The sequence below is a fragment of the Aureobasidium subglaciale genome (assembly GCF_000721755.1).
Source record: "Aureobasidium subglaciale EXF-2481 unplaced genomic scaffold scaffold_20, whole genome shotgun sequence".
NCBI classification, from domain to species: domain Eukaryota; kingdom Fungi; phylum Ascomycota; class Dothideomycetes; order Dothideales; family Saccotheciaceae; genus Aureobasidium; species Aureobasidium subglaciale.
This window is the reverse complement of record NW_013566975.1, coordinates 423,450-443,583: the sequence shown is the minus strand read 5'-3', so window position 1 is coordinate 443,583 and position 20,134 is coordinate 423,450. Positions and strand designations below refer to the sequence as shown.

Genomic DNA, 20,134 nt, shown 5'->3' with positions numbered 1-20,134 from the left:
ATCGGTCGATGCCTGCCCAACCCTCGACGCCAGGTCCGCGGCTTCGCGTCTCGAGCCGATTTTTATGCATAGACGCGATTGCAATCGAGAACGCTACATAGCAATCATCGTGATTATTACGGAGTGATATACACAACTTATAGCTCTTGAAGCATCAATGGCAAGGCGTAGTCATTTGATGATTCCATGCTGATGTTCTGCTTCAAATGAAGCACGGTCGTTAGCGCAACTTTGGCATACAGAAAGGCAATCCTGCAGCCAGCCAACGGTAAGCTCCACTTGCTGTCATGAATTGCTGGTTGTTATACTTTCGCTCTCCATCATGGTACTGTCGGAATACCGTGTCGTGGATCCAGACAGAAAGCAGCCAAGACTGATACTGCGAACAATAGATGTCGTTCGCATCGAGCAACAAGCTTGGCGGTCACAGGCAAATCTCGAGTTGAGCCTCTCAGATCGCAATGGTTCATGCAACGGGGCATCATCCGGAAAAGGCTTATGACAGACCACACCTGGTAGTTGACGCTGCAATGAACACTCTCATTATTCTCGACCGCTACGCTTTAATGACTATCTAATCTCGTGTCGTCTGACTTTTCTCAGAAACCCCCTTCCTTACTGCATCTTCTTCTCCAACTTCTTTGAGAACAAAATCATGCCGCCAGCGATATCATGTATAGGGTTCTGCTCACCACCCTCACTAGCCCACCCAGCCTCTTTATCAACGCCGTACCTCTTATAGAATAAATCCTTACCATTCGCGCTAACCAAACTGACACATATGCCCTCTTCAGTGGCACGCTCAATACCCCATTTGAGCAATTCCTTGCCATAGCCATGGCCTTGGTATTCAGGTCCTGTTCCCAACAAAGCCAAGTACCAATTCTCGAGACGTTCTGGAGTTTTCCAGTAGTGTTCCGTGAATGGCATTGCGCGATCCAGTACATCGAGCATAGCTGGATCTGCAGCACGATTGGGCCAAATAAGCGAACCCAGCCAATTGTATGCTGGGAGTAAGAAGCGCCCAGTGAACCAAGCAGACCATGATTGAGAAGCAGCCATACGGTCTCCACCGCGTCCTTTACGCGTCCAGACAGCCACTCCAGTCACACAGGCTAGTTGATTCTCGGGATGGGAAACCATGACTGTGTTGTGGCCGTCGAAAAAGTCTTTTCGTAACTGTCGCAGGAAGAAGAGGTAGACGTCTCCAGGGAACGCTGATCGGTTTGGGTGAATTCTTTGGCCGAACAGATCCTCGTCGAAGAAGGCTTCTGCACACACGTGTGCTGCTGGCAGCAGATCTGCGAAACTTGCTGATCGGATGGGCATGGCTTATCCTGTTGTTCAAAGCAGTGTTGAGATTTTCCCGTGGCGAAGTCGAGATCAACAGGCGTGCAGAATCCAGAGACGATTTTGAGTACTGGTACGATGAAGATTTCGGACTCAAGACGAAGATTACAGGGTCGTAGTGAATAGAATGAATATAAATAAATACTGCCACAGCTGTACCGCAGATATGGAGTCATAGAATCTTGGCTCTCGCGTCTTTCGGGTCTTCTTGCCGTCTCGCATCGACATACTGAATCGAGCGACGCAGACAAGGTCATCCCCTAAGCATGAGTGCCGGTCACCATCAAGGTCGATTGTTCAACACCTAAATCGAAGATTCGCTGGTGGGTACCCAATATGGTGCACTATACATATCTCATCGACCAGTTCATAGTGTAGGATGGATTTGGCAGTCTGGTGGCTGCTGAGGTAACCATACTGAAGCATCGGGTTTGAATTTTTGAAAGCGTCGTAGCTGTGGTGGCTTGTCACTGCGTGAATTGGTCAACGTCAAACTCACGCAACAATATTCCAGTACAACAGAGACGAAGACAACAATAATAAGACTGGCAGAGACAAAAACAGAGTAAATCGTAAAACCGTAATAATCATTGAGTGGGAGAATCTGTTATTTTCTGCGAGGAGAAAATGTATCTACAGACAGCGAGTCCAAACCGGACTACCAGGAAAGCGCTCGCCCTCGCTTGTGTTTTGCACATCGTCAGTCGTTCTCGAAAAAACGCCCCTTTTCAGAAAACCTATATCCTCTTTTTGATCCTCCAAGAAGACCCAACTTTTCGTTTGCCTTTTCCTTACTGCAGCCCGCAGTGGTTTGATGAAGTGGTGATGGGAAAATCGTAACAGAAAAAAACGCCCTGAACCGGCCAAACCCAGGCCATACCATGTTGTCGCTCAATGTGTTGTTGAAAAATGAAACAGAAGAAAAAGATACAGAAGGAGATACCATCGCCCGCCCAGCGGTAACGTGTTGATCAATTGTGCGCCAGGGGATTTGCTTCTTTTCGTTCGATTGAGTAGAGTTGATGAACAAAGGAGATTATGAAACTGGGGCTGCAAGAAGAACACTGAAACCGGAAAATATACAGTGGGAAGAATCGAGGGAGGAATATGTGAGAGAAGGGGAATGCACAAAAGCAGGCCAGCGTTGTGGTAGCGTTGAGACTACAAGTGGAGGTCATGCCAGCCTCCAACCCACTCAAGGTCGCCAATGTCGTCGTCGTCCAGAGTATCAACATAAGGTTTGCTAGACTTCAACAGCTGTTGTCCGCAAGTAGCGGGTTGAGTGCGAGGCTTGCTGAGAGGCGAGTTGAAGAAATGTTGAGGCTCTGGGTGTTGACGCCAGTCGCGGGTGCTTTGCCATATATCATGAGGTGGCAAGACATGCGAGTTGCTCTGAGGTTTGCGTTCCCAAGCAGCGGGACTACCAGTGTGAGCAGGGGTGTTTGCGGCCATCGGACTATCCTTGCGCCAGCTGGCAGCGCGACCGCGAGGCTTTGAAGTCTTGGTGCTGGTACCAAAGGAGGGGAAGCTGTACTTCTCAGGCCTTTCAAGCTTTTCAATCTTCTTCTGTGCAGTGACGGGAGCAGGCTTAGTTGAAGAGCCTGCTTCATTCTTGTTTCCACGTCTGAGATTACCAAGAGCTGACCATCTGTCGACGATGGATCGCTTAGAGGGCGGTGAGTACTTCTGCAGGGCAGGTGCTGATGAAGCAACACCAGCGGTCAGCTGCGGGCGGGGAGCACCAGATACGTCGCGAGCCTCGTCAGCAATTTTAAGCTCGCTCAAGCCACGAGGGGTTGAAGAACGACCAGAAGCATTGTGAATATCCATAGCAGCGGTGACGGCTGAAAGAGGACTAGGCTCAAAGGGCTTGGCAGTGGTGCAGCGTTCGAGGCTGGCGGCAGAGTTGAAGGCAGGATGTTGCAACTCTTCTTCTTCATCTTCCTCCCAGAGGTCGCTCCAGCTCTTTGAAAAGTTTGCGTCCATGTTGCCATAGACTGAAGCCAAAGCTCTGGAGCTCTTGATAGGGACGGATGCAGAGATGGGCACTGGTCTGGAAGAAGCATGGTTGATGAGCTCGGCAGAGTTGTTGGCAGATTTGTACGACATGCCCAACGAAGACTCAATAGTCGAGTTCAGGGACGTCGAATCGGGATCCGTGGAAGTAAACCAGCTCTTACCAGTAGTCTCCTTCTCCTCGGGGAAGAGATCCTCAGTGTAGCTCTCATTGTCAAGGATGACCGAGAGCTGACGACCATGCTTCTGCGAAGTCTCGCGCAGAGCCTTTGCCCAAGGGAAGCAACCACCATTGTCGATAGTAGGGCTTGTGATTGAAGGGGTACGTAGAGGCTCGCGGTTGAGAGTAGCACGGATGGGATCGCGCTCCTCGATACAGAAGTCATCCATGGCATCATCATCGGTGGTGAAGCTGAGGACTGATTCGAGGGCGGCGCGGACAGCAGCCAGCGAGCGCTTGGCAGGATCGATAGCAAGGCATTGCATCAAAACGGTGAACGTGTCCTGAGACATGGTTGGGAAGACATCGAAGAGAGAATACCGGTCTCTGACGAAGTCGTCAAAGATAGGGTCCGACTGGGTAGGAGTAGCAAACGGGTTGCGAGAGAATAGAACATTCAACAAGCAGATACCAATAGCCCAGACATCAGCAGCAGCTGGGGAATAACCAGTGGTATAGCTTGTCTCTGAGAACTGCTCAGGAGCCATGTAGCGGTCACTACCAACGGCGTATTCTGTGGACCACTGGTCCCTGGTAGCGAGGCCAAAGTCACCAAGCTTCATCGAGCCCGACTGAGTCAAAAAGATGTTCTCAGGCTTGATGTCGCGATGGTAGACACCCTTGGCGTGCATGAACTCCACAGCAGAGATCAACTGCATCATGAAGTCGCGAACGTGCTCGGTTTCGAGAGGACCTCTGTTGAGACGAATGGCCTCGTAGAGATCTCCGTTGGGGCAAAACTCAATTACCAGATACGTGTGGTGCTCAGTCTCGAAGGTATCAAGAAGACTGACGATGTTGGGATGCGAGCCCAGATGGGAATGAATATCCAACTCCTCGGAACGCTCGTCGACAGCGATGGCAGCAGGGCAAGTGTCAGAGCCCGAAGCCTTGGCGATGCATTTGATGGCAACTGTAGCGTTGGTCTTGACGTTCTTGGCCAAGAAGACCATACCAAAGGAGCCATGGTTGAGGGGAGACAGAGTCTGATAGCGACCGTCCAGAAGGAGGTCCTGGTCGAATTGTTTCCGGATGCAGTCCATTTGAGCGATGATGTGTTGGAAAGAATTAGAACAACGTAAAAGGTTGTGAGACTCCGAAAACCAGCTTGGAGAAGTAGGATGACAGCGAACAGCTATACAAGCCAATCGGATATGATGACCTTGGTGTCAATCGAAGCTGACGATCTAAGCAATTGAGCCGACCACGGATGGCGTGAAAGAGACAGCAACAAACAAGTCCGCCAGAGGTGAGGATGGGTAAATGATGGGGCGAGGATGGACAAGATGGACGCAACGAGCCAGAGAGAGAAGGGATCAAAACCCCGAACGCACTATGAATAAGAAATAGTAAAGGTCGTTAATGTGAGCATCGAATAAATGGGGTATTGAAAATAGAGTCCGGCAGCAAGGGTCGACAAGCTGGGAGGTTGACGGGCGGACCCGAGGACGTAGTGAGGTGCGTGTGATGTACCAAAAGGTAGGGTTATGCTCTCTGGAAGCTGTGGCTGTTGTAGTCTTTGTTGTTGATATAGGCAGGCAGGAGGGGAGCTGTGCTGGGTGGAGAAGCTAGTTCCCAATGCAGCAGCAGACGACGGGGTCGACGGATGGATCAGTGCAGTTGACGGGAAGTGCTCGAAGCTGGTCGACGGTGGTTGAGATGGAGGTCGTCGGGTTGTGGTGGACTTGGGAATCGGAGGCTTCAGAGGGATGTTGACAGGCGAGAAGCCGAGGGAAGCCGTTGTCGGACGAAGGACGAGCGACGAGCTGATAAGACGGAGGCGGCGGAAGCTGACTATCTGGTGATTGGAGCTCGCTGAGGGAACAGGCAGCACTCAGGCAGGTGAAATTTCAAAGCTCCGACGAACAATGAAGCGGAAGAAGGAAGTGTCGTAGGGTCCAGGAGAGAGAGCTGAGGAGGTGTGGTAATCGGCTATCGGCGCTTGCTCTCGACTACCGCTTTCGTCAGGGTAACGCGAGTACCTGGAATGCAACGGCGACTAGATTGGCAGCAACGATGGGCGAAACACTCGGGCTGAGGCAGTAGGTACGGAGGGAGAATTGAGCTGGCTTAGGAAACGACAATTGAGGTGGGATGACGGGAAACAAGACTGAGGCTAGCGGTGTGACTCGAAAGATAGAGAGGGCAGGACGGACTCTCGAAAGAGGTGGAACCCCATCGGCGACAAGTCCCGACCAGTCACACCCAGACGCACAGATCCGTAAATGGTCCGATGCCGATCAATAGAAGCCGCCACAGGAAGACGTGCTCCCGAGGCCCACCTGACCATCATCTTGGCCAACTCTGTCTGCCAGGCACGTCTTCCTTCGTCATTCTCTGTCTTGGATCTTGTAAGAGAATGTTCGGGAATTGCCCAGCGTCATTTTCCTGCTACGCAATTGCGTCTCCTTCTTGCGAAGAAACCCCCCTGTGCTGTCCGGCTTCGTAATCTCTCTCGGTGATGAAGCCTGAAACTGTCTCCCTACGTGCGCATCATCGTACGTGCCTGTCGCTCGGTCTGATTAAACTCATATGCACCGCCTGTCAACAAACATTGCTGCGTCGGGCCAGCTGTTTTGTTGCCGTATCAGCCCAGCCCAGCGCTTGTTTTCTTTCTTCCAATCGCTTAGAACTCCTTCGCGTCGACTCTAGGCACACGTCTATCCTTATCACCTGTTTAGATCGCCGTATCAGAGCCCCGCGGTCCTTTGTTCAGGGACGTGGCTTGACGCGGCCACAGACATCTCACCACCCCTGCCATCCCCCGGCTTCGGCCAATCAATCTTCCCATGGGGTTGCTGCGGGAAGCACGATGTCTTGTTATGTTATGAAAGATTTATACTGTTCTCGAGTACACTCGCAGCGTCGTGTTACCTTCTCTCATCTCTTGCACACCTCAGAAACTAGTGCTTCCTTCGCTCAGCCTGTCTCAGAGTCACATCTGCGAGACCGGCCCAGACGGAGACGTTTAGTTGAGTCACGGCATGCTTGCGATCGTACACAACAAACGAGCAGGTGATGTTGCCTTGAAACACTACAGTTGACGAGCAACATTCGCAGTGCTGCGCACAAATAGGTATGCTCAATTTATCAAAGCAGACGATCCTCAGGTACCAACGTATCGAGCTCGAGCGTCAACGATGCTGCATGATGCTTCGGCACGCGGATGTGGGCCGCAGTGGAGTGCGAGTGCCTGCATGAAGATAATGTCGGTGTGCTTTATCAAAGAAACTCAAGTTGTTCTTTGCCCTTGGAGCGTGCTTGTTGTAATCGACTCTCTGCCAGGCAAGCAGGATAGTTCTCTGTCTGCAGCCTGTTCTGCAAGCTCGATCCGCCAGCTGGAGAGGACTCGTATGCATCGAGGACAGGTCACACGCAGGTCAACATGCAAATCAAGAACGGCTAGTCATGCCTTGTCTTTTGCTCGAGCGTCACGCTCGCCACCATATTTGGCTTCTCAAACTTCCACGTGTCGGAGAAGTATCGCAACATGCTTGTCTCCCAGCTTTTATGCTGGGTTTATGCTGCCTTTGGTGGCTGTAGAGCCCAGCCTTCTCGTTACTGTACATAGCACTTGGCCAACAAGAGACATGCTTCCAGGTACCACGCCGTCCAACATTGGCGTCGTTCGTGATGGAACTCAGTGTAATCTAGCCGGCGTCTACTCAAAAGAAGCGCCTGCGGTCTGCGCCTAGCCGCCCATGGGCAGGAAACGGTAGTCATGAAACGGATGCAACTGCCTCGAGGGTGTCGAAGCTACGCAAATTGCCCCGCATGAATACTTCGACAAGACCGGACGCCAGCATACGCCAATATGCAGTGAGGCGATAACTTATGTATTGTGTACACCGCTCATCGAGCTCGAATAAAGTCTACTATCCACTCGGAGGAGTCCTTATCCATGAGGTGACCAGCAACACTCGATCCGCGACTGGCTGTGCCTGTGGTCTGACAATAAGAGGGTCTGACAATAAGAACGTGAGAATGGACGATGGCATCGAAAATGCAAAGGCATGAAAAAAGCACTGCTTGCTATCTGCAGCGAATGGCGCTCGCAACATCGCGCAATCGTAGTGACTTTTATGAGACAGTGAAACGCTGAGTCGTTGCTTGGTTGACATCAAGGTGCGGACTTTCCAAAGTTCGCTCAACTCTGGACCCGACGAAGCCTTCCGACATGCGAGAGTGCAGCGTCTAGTCTTCTACACCGCACATTGTGCAACATTGCATTGAAAAGAGCCAGCCATCGAACCAACAGAACACAATGCTTCCAGAGCACGAAAACGTGGGCACTGTGCTGCTTGACATCGGTAAGTGACTGACTCCATTGGCTGGCCTTGGGCAGCCATAACTCAAAATACTTGGGCGTTTGCACACCGCACCCTCAACGATGTTGGGTCGAAGTGTTTTATTGTGATAACGATAGCTGATTGATTCTGTGGACAGAAGGAACTGTCTGCCCTATCTCGTTCGTCAAGGACACTCTGGTAGGCCGAAGAATTTTTCCTTTTGTCTCGTCGCAACGTCCTGAGCACCTGATCATATCACGTCGAATAGCATTGTATTGTTGTCAAGAGAGACGCCCTATCTCAGACTATCTGACCCACAATATTCCTACATTATGTTCTTTTGTTCTTATCACCATCTCATTTGATCTGCAAAACCTTGTTGCTTCGCGAGATATGCGTGCTATTTCGACAGTATCACGCCGAGACTGACTCTTTGTCAAGTTCCCTTACGCCTTGAAAGCACTTTCAAGCGTCATCTACGAACGATGGGACTCTGCAGACTTCAAGCCCTACCGTGATGCCTTCCCGGCCGAGGCACAAGCATCTCCCGAAGCCTTTGAAACTCACGTCAAGGACCTCACAGCACGCGACGTGAAGATCGCCTATCTCAAGAATTTGCAAGGTGAGTCAAGCACGTATCCTCGGCCCGTCTTATCTCAGGCCCACAGAGGTGAAAGTTATCTGACTCGGACTTTTGTTTTGTAAGGCTATCTATGGCAGGCCGGTTACGAGAACGGCGCCTATTCTACTCCATTGTTCGAGGATGTGGTTCCTCAGCTTGAGCACTGGCACGACTCATCCAAGCAGCTAGTCATTTACTCCTCAGGCAGTATCTTCGCTCAGAAGCTCCTGTTCGGGCACGTTCAAGATCCGCTCGGTGGAGCGGATGAGAAGCGTACACAAAACCTTCAGGGGTTGATCGACGGCTGGTTCGATACGACAAACGCTGGTCTGAAGCATGATGCTAGCAGTTACACCAAGATCGCCGAGGAGTTGGGCAAGTCTGCTGACAGCGTTTTGTTCTTCAGTGACAACGTCAAGGAGGTCAAGGCTGCCATTGAGGCAGGTATGCAAGCCATTGTTGTTGACAGACCGGGCAATGCTCCTCTGAGTGACGAGGACAAGTCCCAGTACAAGGTCGTCACGTCGCTGAGGGACGTCAGTCTGTCAGCTGCACAGATCGACTACAGGTTCTTCAAGCGATAGGTATCCCAATCAAGTCTGTTTCCGCTGGCAAATGGCCCACCAGTTGTCTCTGTCGTAGCCCGCTTCAACGATTGTGCCACCAGCAAGCTCGATGTTTTCTTCCAATTCTCCCTTTCGATACAGATGATAGTAGCGATAAAATGTCTTGTCACCAGCGGGCTCGAGGCTCGTGCCAGTCGTTGTCTGAGCCTGTTCGGGCGAGGGTTCTGGCTGGGCAGCATCTCCTTTGTTTTGCAGCTTCTTGTCTTTCTTCTGCTTCTCCTTCTTCTCACGCATAACCCAGGGCACCATAGTGTCTTGCTGATTCCCCTCGTCCCATCCTCGTCTGCTGTCTTTCTGTTCCAAAGCCCATACATATAGCAATGCTTGTCCATCGGCATTGAGGGTGTCGAGGATGGTTTGGACGGCCTCGACGCGGCGTTCCGGGGTGGACAGGTGGTGGAGTACGGCGATACTGATTGCGAAGTCGAAGGCATGGTTCTGGTGAGGCAGCGATAGGATATCCGAGACGACAGCTGCGTGTGGCTGATGCGACGATGCGATCTTGGTGAGCGACGGCGAGCGATCACTGCCGACGATAAAGACATCAGGGTTGACTGTGAGGTATTTGCCGTTACCGCACCCAATATCCAGTCCTACTGATCCAGCTCTCAGGCCTTTGAGAAACTTCTCGATAACAGGCCACGGCTAAGAGAGGACAAGGTCAGAAGAGTCATGGTAAACCACAGACCGTGGAGTCACACCTTGTAGCGAGTGGCCGAGAAGTGTGAAGCGATCTGCTCGTACACATCATGCACATGCTGAGCCTCGTACGCGGCACCAGCCTGTTCTGAAGCCATGTCGTTGAGGGTCTGGCGACAAGCTCGATCTTGTTTGTGAGCTAGCTGATTGCTGTATTTCTTTGTATGCTGTGACGACGCCAAGTCCGTCGAGGACGTCTTTCCGTTTTCGGATTTTTGAATGTCCCTCGAATTTTTGGTTTCAGAATCGCAAACTTTTATACCATCGCGTCGACCTCGACTGGGACTTGCGAGTTGGAAGGGAGCGCGGCACCTATTTTTTTGATCCTGGAACTGGACTTGGACTCCGCGCATTTTTGTCACTCACCGGACTGATCTTCTTCTGGCCAGGGTCTTGCGTCGCGACTTTGAGCATAAACAGTAGTCTTTCGTGATTCACTGTTATTCTGGTTCTCTCACTCTAACATCAAGTGGAAAGAGCATAGAAGTCGCAAGTTGGACTATTCATAATCTTGGTTGTATTGTTCTTTTCTATTGTTGCTGAACACATCGTTCGTCATCACCACAATAGCGCTTTCCTCACATTGTCATTTCCTATTCAGCATGGTGGTTCAAAAAAGATTGAAAAGGCGCAACGAAAAAGTTGCTGCCTCTTATGTCGAGAATGCTCTCAAACACCGAACTATTCAAGCATTTCGTGATCTGAGCACTGCGCATTGCGCCCACTGCCGACAAGACGCCCTTCGAAAATTCATGGATCTGAAACGACGTCTACGCAAGATGGAGAACACTACTCAAGTACGCTCAAAAAGCCTTCCACCTCCTAGCACATCAACATCTAAGGTTACAGACACGCCCAAATTCACAAAATCGCCTCAGGTCACAGAAACGCCGACCGTTACGCGATCCATTCCTCAATCACCTCCGCAGAAGACACCTGCGAAGGCCGCTTCGGAGTCATTCAAGCTAAGCAAGAAAAGATCGATCTCCGAGACCGAACCCGCGGACGCCAAGGTTGAGAAACAGACGAAAAAGTCTCGCAAGGAGGATCCGCAATCAGGAAAGCCAGGAGCGCACTCTCCAAAGGATGCCAACCGCCAGTCTGCTACCGAAAAGAAGTCTACGCCGGTAGTCACACAGCAGAAGGACCCAAAACCGGAGTCCAAACCGACCAAAGTCCGCAAGGAAGAACCATCCTCACACAAGGCTTCCAGATCATCTCTAGTGCCTACCGCCAAAGTCTCCCAATCCTGGCCCGCAAGTATCGGAAAGCAAAAGGTCAAAGGCTTGAGTAATCCAAGCCAGTGGTGCTATCGCCGCAGTGTACTACAGAGTCTCATCGCAGTTCCTCAACTTTTCAATGTCCTAGATGAATCGCACAGATCTTGCCCCAAGCAAGGCAAATGCGTCACATGCGCCATGCGACAGTTGCTCATCAGTTATCACACATCTCCCGGCAACGTTGGTGCTCAGCTGGGTGCTCTTGACGGTGCCATCAGAGCAACCGGAAAGTCAAGCGATCCACGTTGGAGTGCTGTAGGCCATACCCAAGAAGATAGCCACGATTTCCTCCAGTATCTGCTTGGCACATTCGAGAAGGCCAAGGGGATCCACAAGGATCAGTTTGCCTCGCTCTTCCGTATCAAGCACAAAATATCCTGGACTTGCGATGGTTGCAAGAAGGTGCACACCCACAGCGATCCACCCGGCTTTAGTCTCAGTCTGCCCATCCCCAAACTATCAGGTACGGTCAACCTCACCAACTGTCTCGACACTTACCACCGCGAACCCAATGTCATCATCCGCTGCGACAAATGCAAGAAGAATGTTAAGCGCACTCGCATCTTCCAACTCGACAATGCACCCGATGTCCTGCCTATCCAGCTCATGCGGTTCGGCTATGGTCCGCGTGGTTCTACCAAAAACAAGCAGCATGTTGATTACCCCGACGAACTCGATCTATCTCCCTGGGCAGTCGACAGATCAAGGCCATCCAAGTACCGCCTCCAGGCTATAGTCGCACATTCTGGATCGCTTAAGTTCGGCCATTACATCGCATACGTCCGCAGTGCCGATGGCATCAAAGAGATCAGCGATTCATCCGTCCAGAGCAGCAGTGCCAAAGAGTGGAGAAGACCAACGTCAGGATTCGACCCATACATCTTGGTTTACATCAAGCAGTAGAACCGGTCGCGTTGCCATGCATTTCGGGAGCGTTGCGTAGCAGGGCATTGATGCATTCTATTTCCTTTGTCATCCATGTAATCTTAGACCGCGCATAGCATCGGGCTGGCGCAACAACATAGAAAGCGCTTGGGCTATAGATCTGCTTGTTCCGTACATGATTACCACATTATATTCGCTTTGACCTTGAAACACGACATCTAGCGCACCATGCTGTGAACGTTTGGCTACAGGATGGAAGAACTCTGGAAAATAACACTGGGTTGATTGGATTGTGTTTAAGCATTGTGTAGTAGTAATCAGAATTGGCGTCTCACGGAGCCACGAGAGTGGCTATGTGTAGTAAACACTACCCTCTTGCAAAGAATGGAGGGAAAAGAAATACTTTTTGGTTGACGGCAGGAAGTCGAGGAACAGGATCACCTGGTCAGGGTCGGACTACCAATCAATCACTCTGACTGGAAGCTCGCCGGCTATCTCAACGACTCATTGAATGATGCAGTGGTGCTTCCTCTGGGCCTTCTTTTCAATCTTGATCTCCTTGACCAACTCCTTGACGTAATCCTTGTTCTTCTTCTTCTCGGTGAAGGTCAACCCACGGAAATGATCATGGCTGCACCTGACTTCCCCAGCAGCCTCTCCGACAAGAGGTGCATAATGCGCGATGAACCTGACAATCTTGATATCCCCATTGTGGACGAGGTCCCAGAAAGCATCTCCTTTGGAATAGAGCAATTGGATCCTCCCCATAACCGTTCCGTCCAGAGCAGAATACTGCACATCAAGACCGCCAGAGGCGTAGTCCTTTCTCTCCTTGTCTCCTAGAATAGCCGGCCAAGCCTTTTGATACAGCAGCCAGATCTTGTCCTGGACTTCGTCCCATGTGTCTGTGTGCGAGAGGACGATTGCGACATTGGTGTCCTCGAGTAAACCGCATGTGGCTGAACGACCGCTTTCGAGCTCGACGAGCCTCTTGCATCTTTGGAGTGTGATGTGGTAAGCGGTCGATTGGGCAGGTTTCTCGGGAATGACAGTCGTTGTGCCATAATAGCTTGGTGGTAGCGCGTTCGACGTCATGATGAGAGGATGATGGTGTATATCGGAATGGAGGATGGGAGGAAGGAGGAGAGGAGACAATGTGTTTCCTGAGCGAACTTATGGGCGTAGAATGACTTCCTGAGAGGTGGGGAGACCGCGTGGGTTGCTGAGCAAATTCACTCAGTTGAGCGGTGATCTTCGGCTTGACGGTGGGTCGTGAGACTATTGGGACAGTGTGTCCATCATCAGAATGCTGCTCTTACTTGTGACTCGCATCTTTGAAGTATGCAGAGTTTATGGATGCTCGCTTCAGTTGGGTCTGACCGGAGGGATCCGATCTTCTGTACAACGCATTACGCAAGAGTGCTGAGATGTACTTGCGTATCCCTCACCATGCTGCTATCTACTAACAGCAGCACTATTGTGCTCTCTTACCAAAGGTGTCTGGAATAACTCTATCCTGGGCCATATGCGAGCATGGCAACCTTTCTACAAGGTTGGTCGAAACCGTGAAAGTTCGACGCTGTGAGTGTATAAAGGGAAGCAACACAGTTGTCTGTCCACCAGACGGCGCTGTTAGAGGTGTGTAATGGCTGTGTTCCAAAAGCTATAAGTGTAGTCGTACCTCACGACGACTATTGCATCTTGTCCTCATCTGCTAAGTACGATCCGTTCTTCAAACGGTCATCTGATACCAACGATGGTATCCGGTCAACGTCGTCCTTGACAGTTGTTGATATGCCGACGGTTTCTCGTGGCTACACGCCATGTGAATCGTTCGCTTGAGATTGCACCCATCTAGAGTCACATACTGGCAGCCTCGCTCTTCATTGCGAAAATGAGTCTAGAATTTGGCGGTCGACGCTGGACGTCAGAGATATACAGACGACGGCTGGCAAGCCCTGAAGCTTTGACACTGCATCCGATGCAAAGACGAGATTTGCGTCGATCCTTGAGATTGCTCTGTGTTTTGGGCGGCCTTGACTGTGATGAAAGTGAACAGGTCTGAGATCTGCGAACGCTCTGGCGTTCGTCATTTCGCTTCCCCGCTTTGACGGCCAACAGACGGCCAACATCAAGATGTCCTTGCGCCTGTCACCGCTCCATGAAACGGGTTCAATTTTACAATCCTCATCATGATTTGCACCAGGTTTCGGACTCGGATAACTATGAAGCTTCTGTGACAGCCTGGTGATCTTGAAACAGACATGCTTCCTCCCAGATCGTCGTGGTCGATGGTCGTCATAGATCAAGCTGTGTACAAACAAAGCCAAGTCATGTCCACTCAGCACTGTCAAACTGGTGTTTACGGGACTGAACATCGTCGAACAAAACAACTCGCTCAGGCGTTATTCGTGTCTCGTGCTGTCCCGATCGCACTGTAAATAATCACGAGCTTGAATATCATGACAGAAGCGATCGTCCGACAGCTATCTGCTAGAACCAAATCGTGCATTGCAGTTAGTAGCATTATATGCCATTTTGCTTGCCGCAAATGTTTCGACCGAATAGCACAGGAAGACGATGTGCTTTAGCTCTTAGTTTCAGAAGCTAAGTTAAATTACTGCGTGACCCTCCAAACCATGTTGCTTTGGATGAGGTATACATAAGAAGTCCTTGGTATAGCCAACTAAGCACGATGCTTCTTGCTAACCTGTTGTGAGACCTCAGTATAACCCCTCCTCTCATCACAGCGCAGCATAATAACCCAGCTGCGTAAAGGCACCATCGCATCCAAGCCTACTCCGCCTCCGCTAGAGGTTGACTTTCTCTATTCCCAACCAGAAACACCGTAGAGGTTGGATATCATCGGCAGGAAAAAGGTGCAAATGCCATTGATGAGTATAGCAAGGCTCTTGGCTAGATTGGCCACCGCGAAGGCTTCGAATTGCACGATAAGTGCACAATGTCATCTGTACCAAGACCGCGCTGCAATTTATCAGAGACCAGGATGCATCGGGCTGGGACATTACCGTCCATGCATTTTCCGGCATTACATTACTCTGATAACAAAGTGAGGAAATTTTCAGGTACGTACCTCTGGACCCTCAACCAAAGCGTTGGGAAGGCCGCAGGAGAGTCGAACAGTGACTCTTGATAGAGATGTCAGAGCTGGACCTTGTGTCGATACATAGCAATGATGCAGACGTTGCTTCCAAACACGGGTGCTCCTGAATCAAGTGAAGCATCGAGATGAGACTGACAGTCTGTTGCTGAAGCAAAAGCGAAAGGTTTTATCGTCATCTTTGACTAGAAACGGACCATAGAGGGGAAGTGGACCATCCGACAGCTTCAACAGGTGGTACCATGTCTTGGAGTCAGCTCCTACAACAAAATCTGGATGCATTGGAAGATGAGACTACTTGAGAGTCTCAGCGAGACGGATGTTCACAACCATGGAGAAGAACAAATCCGCAAAAAAGCACGTCGGGTGTTGCGGATCCTCTATTCCAGCTCGACCATAGCAGAACGTTTCGAGATCGACCGGGGTGTTGTATGCTGGCATTCGTGCTCACATTATGATGCAAACTGAACCAGATGTGCTTGTTGACGTTGTAAGCGATGGACTTGGCGATAGGTACATTTTTCTTTGTTAACGGGTCAGCTCCAACGTTGTTGGGGGTTGAGGTTGTCGGTTGTCGAGCCAGCTGTCGAAACTTCAAACCAGACGTTGCGGAACGTGAGCTCAAGACGGTTACGAGAACAACGACATTCCATGGCACTTCATGCACCGAGGTTGCACAAGGGCACCACACAAGAGACGGTCTTTCGTCCCGATCTGCATTGACGATACTTGAGCGGTTAATTCTTACACTGATCGAGACTTCGGTTGATTTGTTCACCTTCGAACAATGGAAGGACTGAGGATGTGACGGACTCGGGCATTGCCTCGCTCGAACGCGAGTAATACTTGCACAGTCGCAAGTTCAAGGTATTTTGGTTGAGACTTTCGACTGCGCTGAACGGCCCCTCCTTTTCCCACGCTACTCGTACATGGCCACAAAACCTTGTCAGCTACCTAATCGTTGTAGAGGGCTCGGCGGCGCTTAACCTTGTCGTACCACGTTTTTCCCCTGGCAGCCAAACGCTCGAGACTCAGGGGAGCGCTTGTCGCTACGAGGTGAGACGGCGAGAAGATGAGACCGCATGATGGAATAGCATTATTCGAGGCGAGGCCCTGTCATACGAGCAGTGAAGAAGCATGTTTGGGACTCGGGAGTCCGGAAGCGAGAATAGACAGGGGCTTGTACCCCACAGTATTTATGTGTGGCTAACGCAGGAACTTTTCTTGCGACAACGAATGAAACTTCGATGGTACCTTGATTTTCGTGCCGGGCCGCGTTTGGACCTGGGATAGCTGTAGTGACGCGGCTTGAGTGTTAGGCAATCACGGCTCTCGAGTCCTTTGTTCCATGGTTTACATTGCTACGATTTCCAGTGATGAGGTGGTTGCCAGGTTGCGGCGGTGATGGATGTTGGGGTTCTGAAGGTCTGAATCCAGGAAACACATTCCACGCCTGGCATACGCAAGGAGTGGCAGTTGAACCACATGTCAATGCTAGTCTCCTGAACTTTGTCTAGATTTCGGAATGGTTGAAGAACGACCCAGTCCCCTGAGCCCCGGACCAGCTAATTCTTCAGTCGCTGCTGCATCGAACCTTATACAAAGGAGCCGTCTACTTAGGAAGGCGTTCCAACGGCGCTCGTACGCAATCGACAAGCACCTGCATTTGCGGAGAGTGTTTCATCAAGGTTCATCTTCACTCACATCCCGGTCACAGGAGTCCTACCTACTAGTGCGGCCACTAGCGTTTTAGCCCCCGTCAACCACGCCCATTCAAAAGTCGTCCATCACGCTGCCACATCAACTTCCCTCCTCGTTGTCCACCACCGCTTCTTTCTTGTCACTCGTTCACGCGCCTTAACGGTTGCATTTCACTCTTTTTCGTCCCACCACACTCTCTGCAAGCCAACCCCTCCGCGAGGACTTTCACGTAAGTGCACATTTTTCGAGTTCTATCCATCACCCTGCCCGTTATATAAACAATACCGTTCGCCCTCGAAGATCGATAAGATCCAGCCCGCTACCTTACACCCACACTCGTTCCCTGGTGAGCACACCGTTGCCGTTCTTCTCAGAGACAACGAACGGTATTATTGCAACTCGAACACTCTGGCCAGTCAACCTCTATCTGTTCACCGAATTCACCACTTCCTTTGCTGTCGCTCTCTATTGTCATTATACATAAAAACTGCCTGCCTCTGCTATCTTCTGGAAAGATCAAAGCAGTAGCAGAAGAGCGCAACAGCAGTAGCAGTGGTCACTAACATTCTGGCCCATCAGTCTTTCAAGTCTTCCATTCTATCCGGATCTGGTATCCCTTTTACAACACAACACTCACCATCAACAACAATCAACAACCCATAAGAAAACAATATGCGTACTGCCACTTTGTTTACTGGAGTCGCTCTGGTTGCCAGCGCTATTGCCAGCCCTATCAAGCGCGATCTGGAGATCGACACTGTGTATGATGTCGCCTACGAGACAGTCTATGTTACCGAGACTGAGGGTGTGACTATCCCCGTTACTGTCTCTTCCACCGCCGCAACTTCGGCCGTCGAGCAGCCAGCCCCTGCTGCCACGACTGAGGCTGCCGTTACCTCTCAGTATCATGGACACCGCCATTCGTGGTCCAAGGCTGCTGAGTCGTCGACTGCTTCCATCGTGGTAGTTACCACCGAGGTTCCCGCTGTCACTGTCGCTTCCTCGGCCACCACAGCACCCGTTGCTGCCTCGTCTTCTGCCGACCCTAAGGCCGCCATTCCTGCTCAAGGCTACACCAGCGCCTGGACCAGCTCGTGGGCTTCTACCTGGGTCGTGACTCCTTCTGCTGAATCTACCACTGCTGTTGCTACTTCTGCTGCTCCTGCAGCCACCACCGAGGTGAGCTTACTTGAATCGTTCCATTATCTTCTTTCTCGTGATTCTCTTCACCCTCGTGTGAACTTTGAAAGCCTCATGGCCCAGATGTTCCGTCCTTCCTCCCCCTCCTCTCCCGTCAAGCGTGCCACTTCCACGATTGTGAGAACCTCAACGGTCAAGGCAGTTACTACGACGAAGAAGACGACCGTTACCTCCAAGAAGGCAACTTCAACGAGCAAGGTGTCTTCTTCGTCGAAGAAGGTGTCGACAACCCAGAAGGGAACTCCTGTCTCCACGAAGAAGGTTTCCACGACCTCCAAACCAACATCGAGTACCAAAAAGGTCTCTCTTCTCTCCCTCTCCACTGTTGAAAGAGTTGCATCCGTTTCTACCTCGCGCAAAGCTTGCAAGCGCGAGTCATCCGTTGCTCCCCCCTTCAGTTCCTCCATCTTTCCTCCTAGACCTGCGTCATCATCCTCTCCATCCGTCAAGACCACCTCTACCTCATCCCGCTCCTCCTCCACCATCTTCTCCACATCCAAGTCCTCATCTATTCCGCCCGAGAGTTCTTCCAAGTCATCATCGATCTCATCTTCGACAAAGTCTTCATCATCCCCTGTGATCAGCAATGCTAAGACAACACTACAGGCTAGCAGCACCGTCGCCGCACCCGCTGGTAAGGCTACCACCTACCAACAGCGCGTTGTCGACCACCACAACGTCCACCGTTCCAACCACTCCGCTCCTGCCCTTGCATGGGACGCGGCACTCGCCTCCACTGCCGCCAAGATTGCTGCCACTTGCGTTTACGCTCACAGCATGAATGTTGACGGCGGTGGCTACGGCCAGAACATCGCTGCTGGTGTCGAGGCTAACAACGTTTCTGCTGTCATCACTGAGCTCTTCTACAACGGTGAAGTAGGCTACTACACCAACCTCTATGGCCAGGCCAACCCTGACATGAGCAACTTCGAGAAGTGGGGTCACTTCTCTCAGCTTGTCTGGAAGGGTACCACCAAGGTCGGCTGCGCTACTCAGTACTGCTCTGGCGGTCTTGCCAACGTTGGTCAATACGTTTCTCCTCACTTCACTGTCTGCAACTACGGCTCTCCTGGTAGGTTACTACAGCATTTGACTTGACGAGAAGATGCTAACAAACACATAGGTAACTACGCTGGTGAATACGCTGCAAACATCGGCGCTTCGCTCAACAAGCCTACTCAGGACTGGTCCTACAACCTGTAAGGGGTGGGTGCAGGCGGAGCAGCTCTAAAAGTTGCCTGACGACTCTTGACGGCAAACTCTTCTCTTCTACCAGTGCAGCAGGACTTACAGAGGTTGTCTTGATGACAGCGGAAAGTCGCATTTTTATCTTTTGTTCTTTACTTTGTTGATTGCATGTGGGGAGTTTGTGGGCAGTGGGACTGGATTCTTCCTCGCCCTCCATAAAAGAACGAGAATGATAACACTGGCTGGTGTTATGTTCACGACTTTTTACTACTCGCCTTCAGTGTATATTTTCTTCCACGGATGTTATGGATCGCACGGCTTGTGGTCACCCCCTTTTTGTAGCTTTCGCTTCTTCGAAAATGAAATTCGCCGATGAAACGAGCAATGACTTTAACCTTATTCGCCTCTTTGACTTCCCATGTGAACAAGTACATAGTTTGCAGCGACGCGGCAACATGGTGCCCTCCACGCAAGCTGTGTCGAGGATAATCTGAGCTGTCTCAAGGCACAATGCTTTTTAGAATTCGCAGCGATGCCAGCAGGAGACGTGGGTTTTCGTCGACTTCCGGCGTAAGTCTATCGATATGATACGTGAGTGTGGCTTGCTACAGCTCGTCGTTGGTTTGCTTGGATGGTTGGAAGAGAGTGGGAGTGACAGGATTTCGCAGAGAGGAAGCGGCGTCTCATATTCTTGTTTGCAAGGCAAGAAAGTGAGAGGGGAGAAAGTCTAGAGGATGTATTCGGCCAGATGCGAGTACGAGTGGCAGGGGATGGTGTTTGGTGTGGAGGTACCCAATTCAATATAGCTGGAGCATCCAAAATGACGCAAGTCCGATGGCTTTCTAGAGGAAATGGTGGGGTCAAACGGGTCCAATGGTGGAGGCTCTCTATCGTCGCGATTACGCTTTATCGACTCTGGCCGCGACAGTCGACAGCA

The 20,134-nt window shown here is 51.0% G+C and overlaps 8 protein-coding genes across 8 annotated transcripts; 3 read left to right on the top strand and 5 right to left on the bottom strand.

The window, feature by feature from the left end:
- Nucleotides 1–519: 519 nt before the first annotated feature.
- Nucleotides 520–1,466, bottom strand: AUEXF2481DRAFT_42869 (uncharacterized protein). Its single transcript, XM_013485730.1, has one exon. The coding sequence runs from the start codon at nucleotides 1,327–1,329 to the stop codon at nucleotides 616–618; it is 714 nt and encodes a 237-aa protein (XP_013341184.1). The 5' UTR covers nucleotides 1,330–1,466; the 3' UTR covers nucleotides 520–615.
- A 2,245-nt stretch (nucleotides 1,467–3,711) lies between these two features.
- AUEXF2481DRAFT_68324 (uncharacterized protein) lies at nucleotides 3,712–4,629 on the bottom strand (the record flags this gene model as incomplete). Its single annotated transcript, XM_013485750.1, has 1 exon — nucleotides 3,712–4,629. A coding segment is annotated over one exon (918 nt), but the record flags the coding sequence as incomplete, so codon positions are not given.
- Nucleotides 4,630–7,727: 3,098 nt separating this feature from the next.
- AUEXF2481DRAFT_418638 (uncharacterized protein) lies at nucleotides 7,728–9,424 on the top strand. The gene is made up of 4 exons (XM_013485817.1): nucleotides 7,728–7,896; nucleotides 8,033–8,073; nucleotides 8,317–8,497; nucleotides 8,582–9,424. Exons 1-4 carry the CDS (start codon nucleotides 7,851–7,853, stop codon nucleotides 9,079–9,081), a joined length of 768 nt encoding a protein of 255 aa, XP_013341271.1. The 5' UTR covers nucleotides 7,728–7,850; the 3' UTR covers nucleotides 9,082–9,424.
- Nucleotides 9,091–9,920, bottom strand: AUEXF2481DRAFT_68298 (uncharacterized protein; the record flags this gene model as incomplete). Its single annotated transcript, XM_013485744.1, has 3 exons — nucleotides 9,091–9,321; nucleotides 9,361–9,768; nucleotides 9,825–9,920. 3 exons carry the CDS (start codon nucleotides 9,918–9,920, stop codon nucleotides 9,091–9,093), a joined length of 735 nt encoding a protein of 244 aa, XP_013341198.1.
- A 159-nt stretch (nucleotides 9,921–10,079) lies between these two features.
- Nucleotides 10,080–12,216, top strand: AUEXF2481DRAFT_42864 (uncharacterized protein). Its single transcript, XM_013485729.1, has one exon. The coding sequence runs from the start codon at nucleotides 10,425–10,427 to the stop codon at nucleotides 12,003–12,005; it is 1,581 nt and encodes a 526-aa protein (XP_013341183.1). The 5' UTR covers nucleotides 10,080–10,424; the 3' UTR covers nucleotides 12,006–12,216.
- A 25-nt stretch (nucleotides 12,217–12,241) lies between these two features.
- Nucleotides 12,242–13,383, bottom strand: AUEXF2481DRAFT_418487 (uncharacterized protein). The gene has a single exon (XM_013485816.1). It carries the CDS (start codon nucleotides 13,080–13,082, stop codon nucleotides 12,492–12,494), a length of 591 nt encoding a protein of 196 aa, XP_013341270.1. The 5' UTR covers nucleotides 13,083–13,383; the 3' UTR covers nucleotides 12,242–12,491.
- A 1,767-nt stretch (nucleotides 13,384–15,150) lies between these two features.
- On the bottom strand, nucleotides 15,151–16,087 carry AUEXF2481DRAFT_418370 (uncharacterized protein). The gene is made up of 2 exons (XM_013485815.1): nucleotides 15,887–16,087; nucleotides 15,151–15,822 (listed from the first exon to the last, which is right to left on the bottom strand). The coding sequence occupies exons 1-2, from the start codon at nucleotides 15,927–15,929 to the stop codon at nucleotides 15,416–15,418; spliced, it is 450 nt and encodes a 149-aa protein (XP_013341269.1). The 5' UTR covers nucleotides 15,930–16,087; the 3' UTR covers nucleotides 15,151–15,415.
- A 1,394-nt stretch (nucleotides 16,088–17,481) lies between these two features.
- Nucleotides 17,482–19,212, top strand: AUEXF2481DRAFT_32016 (uncharacterized protein; the record flags this gene model as incomplete). The annotated part of the gene is made up of 2 exons (XM_013485691.1): nucleotides 17,482–19,081; nucleotides 19,133–19,212. 2 exons carry the CDS (start codon nucleotides 17,482–17,484, stop codon nucleotides 19,210–19,212), a joined length of 1,680 nt encoding a protein of 559 aa, XP_013341145.1.
- Nucleotides 19,213–20,134: the final 922 nt, after the last annotated feature.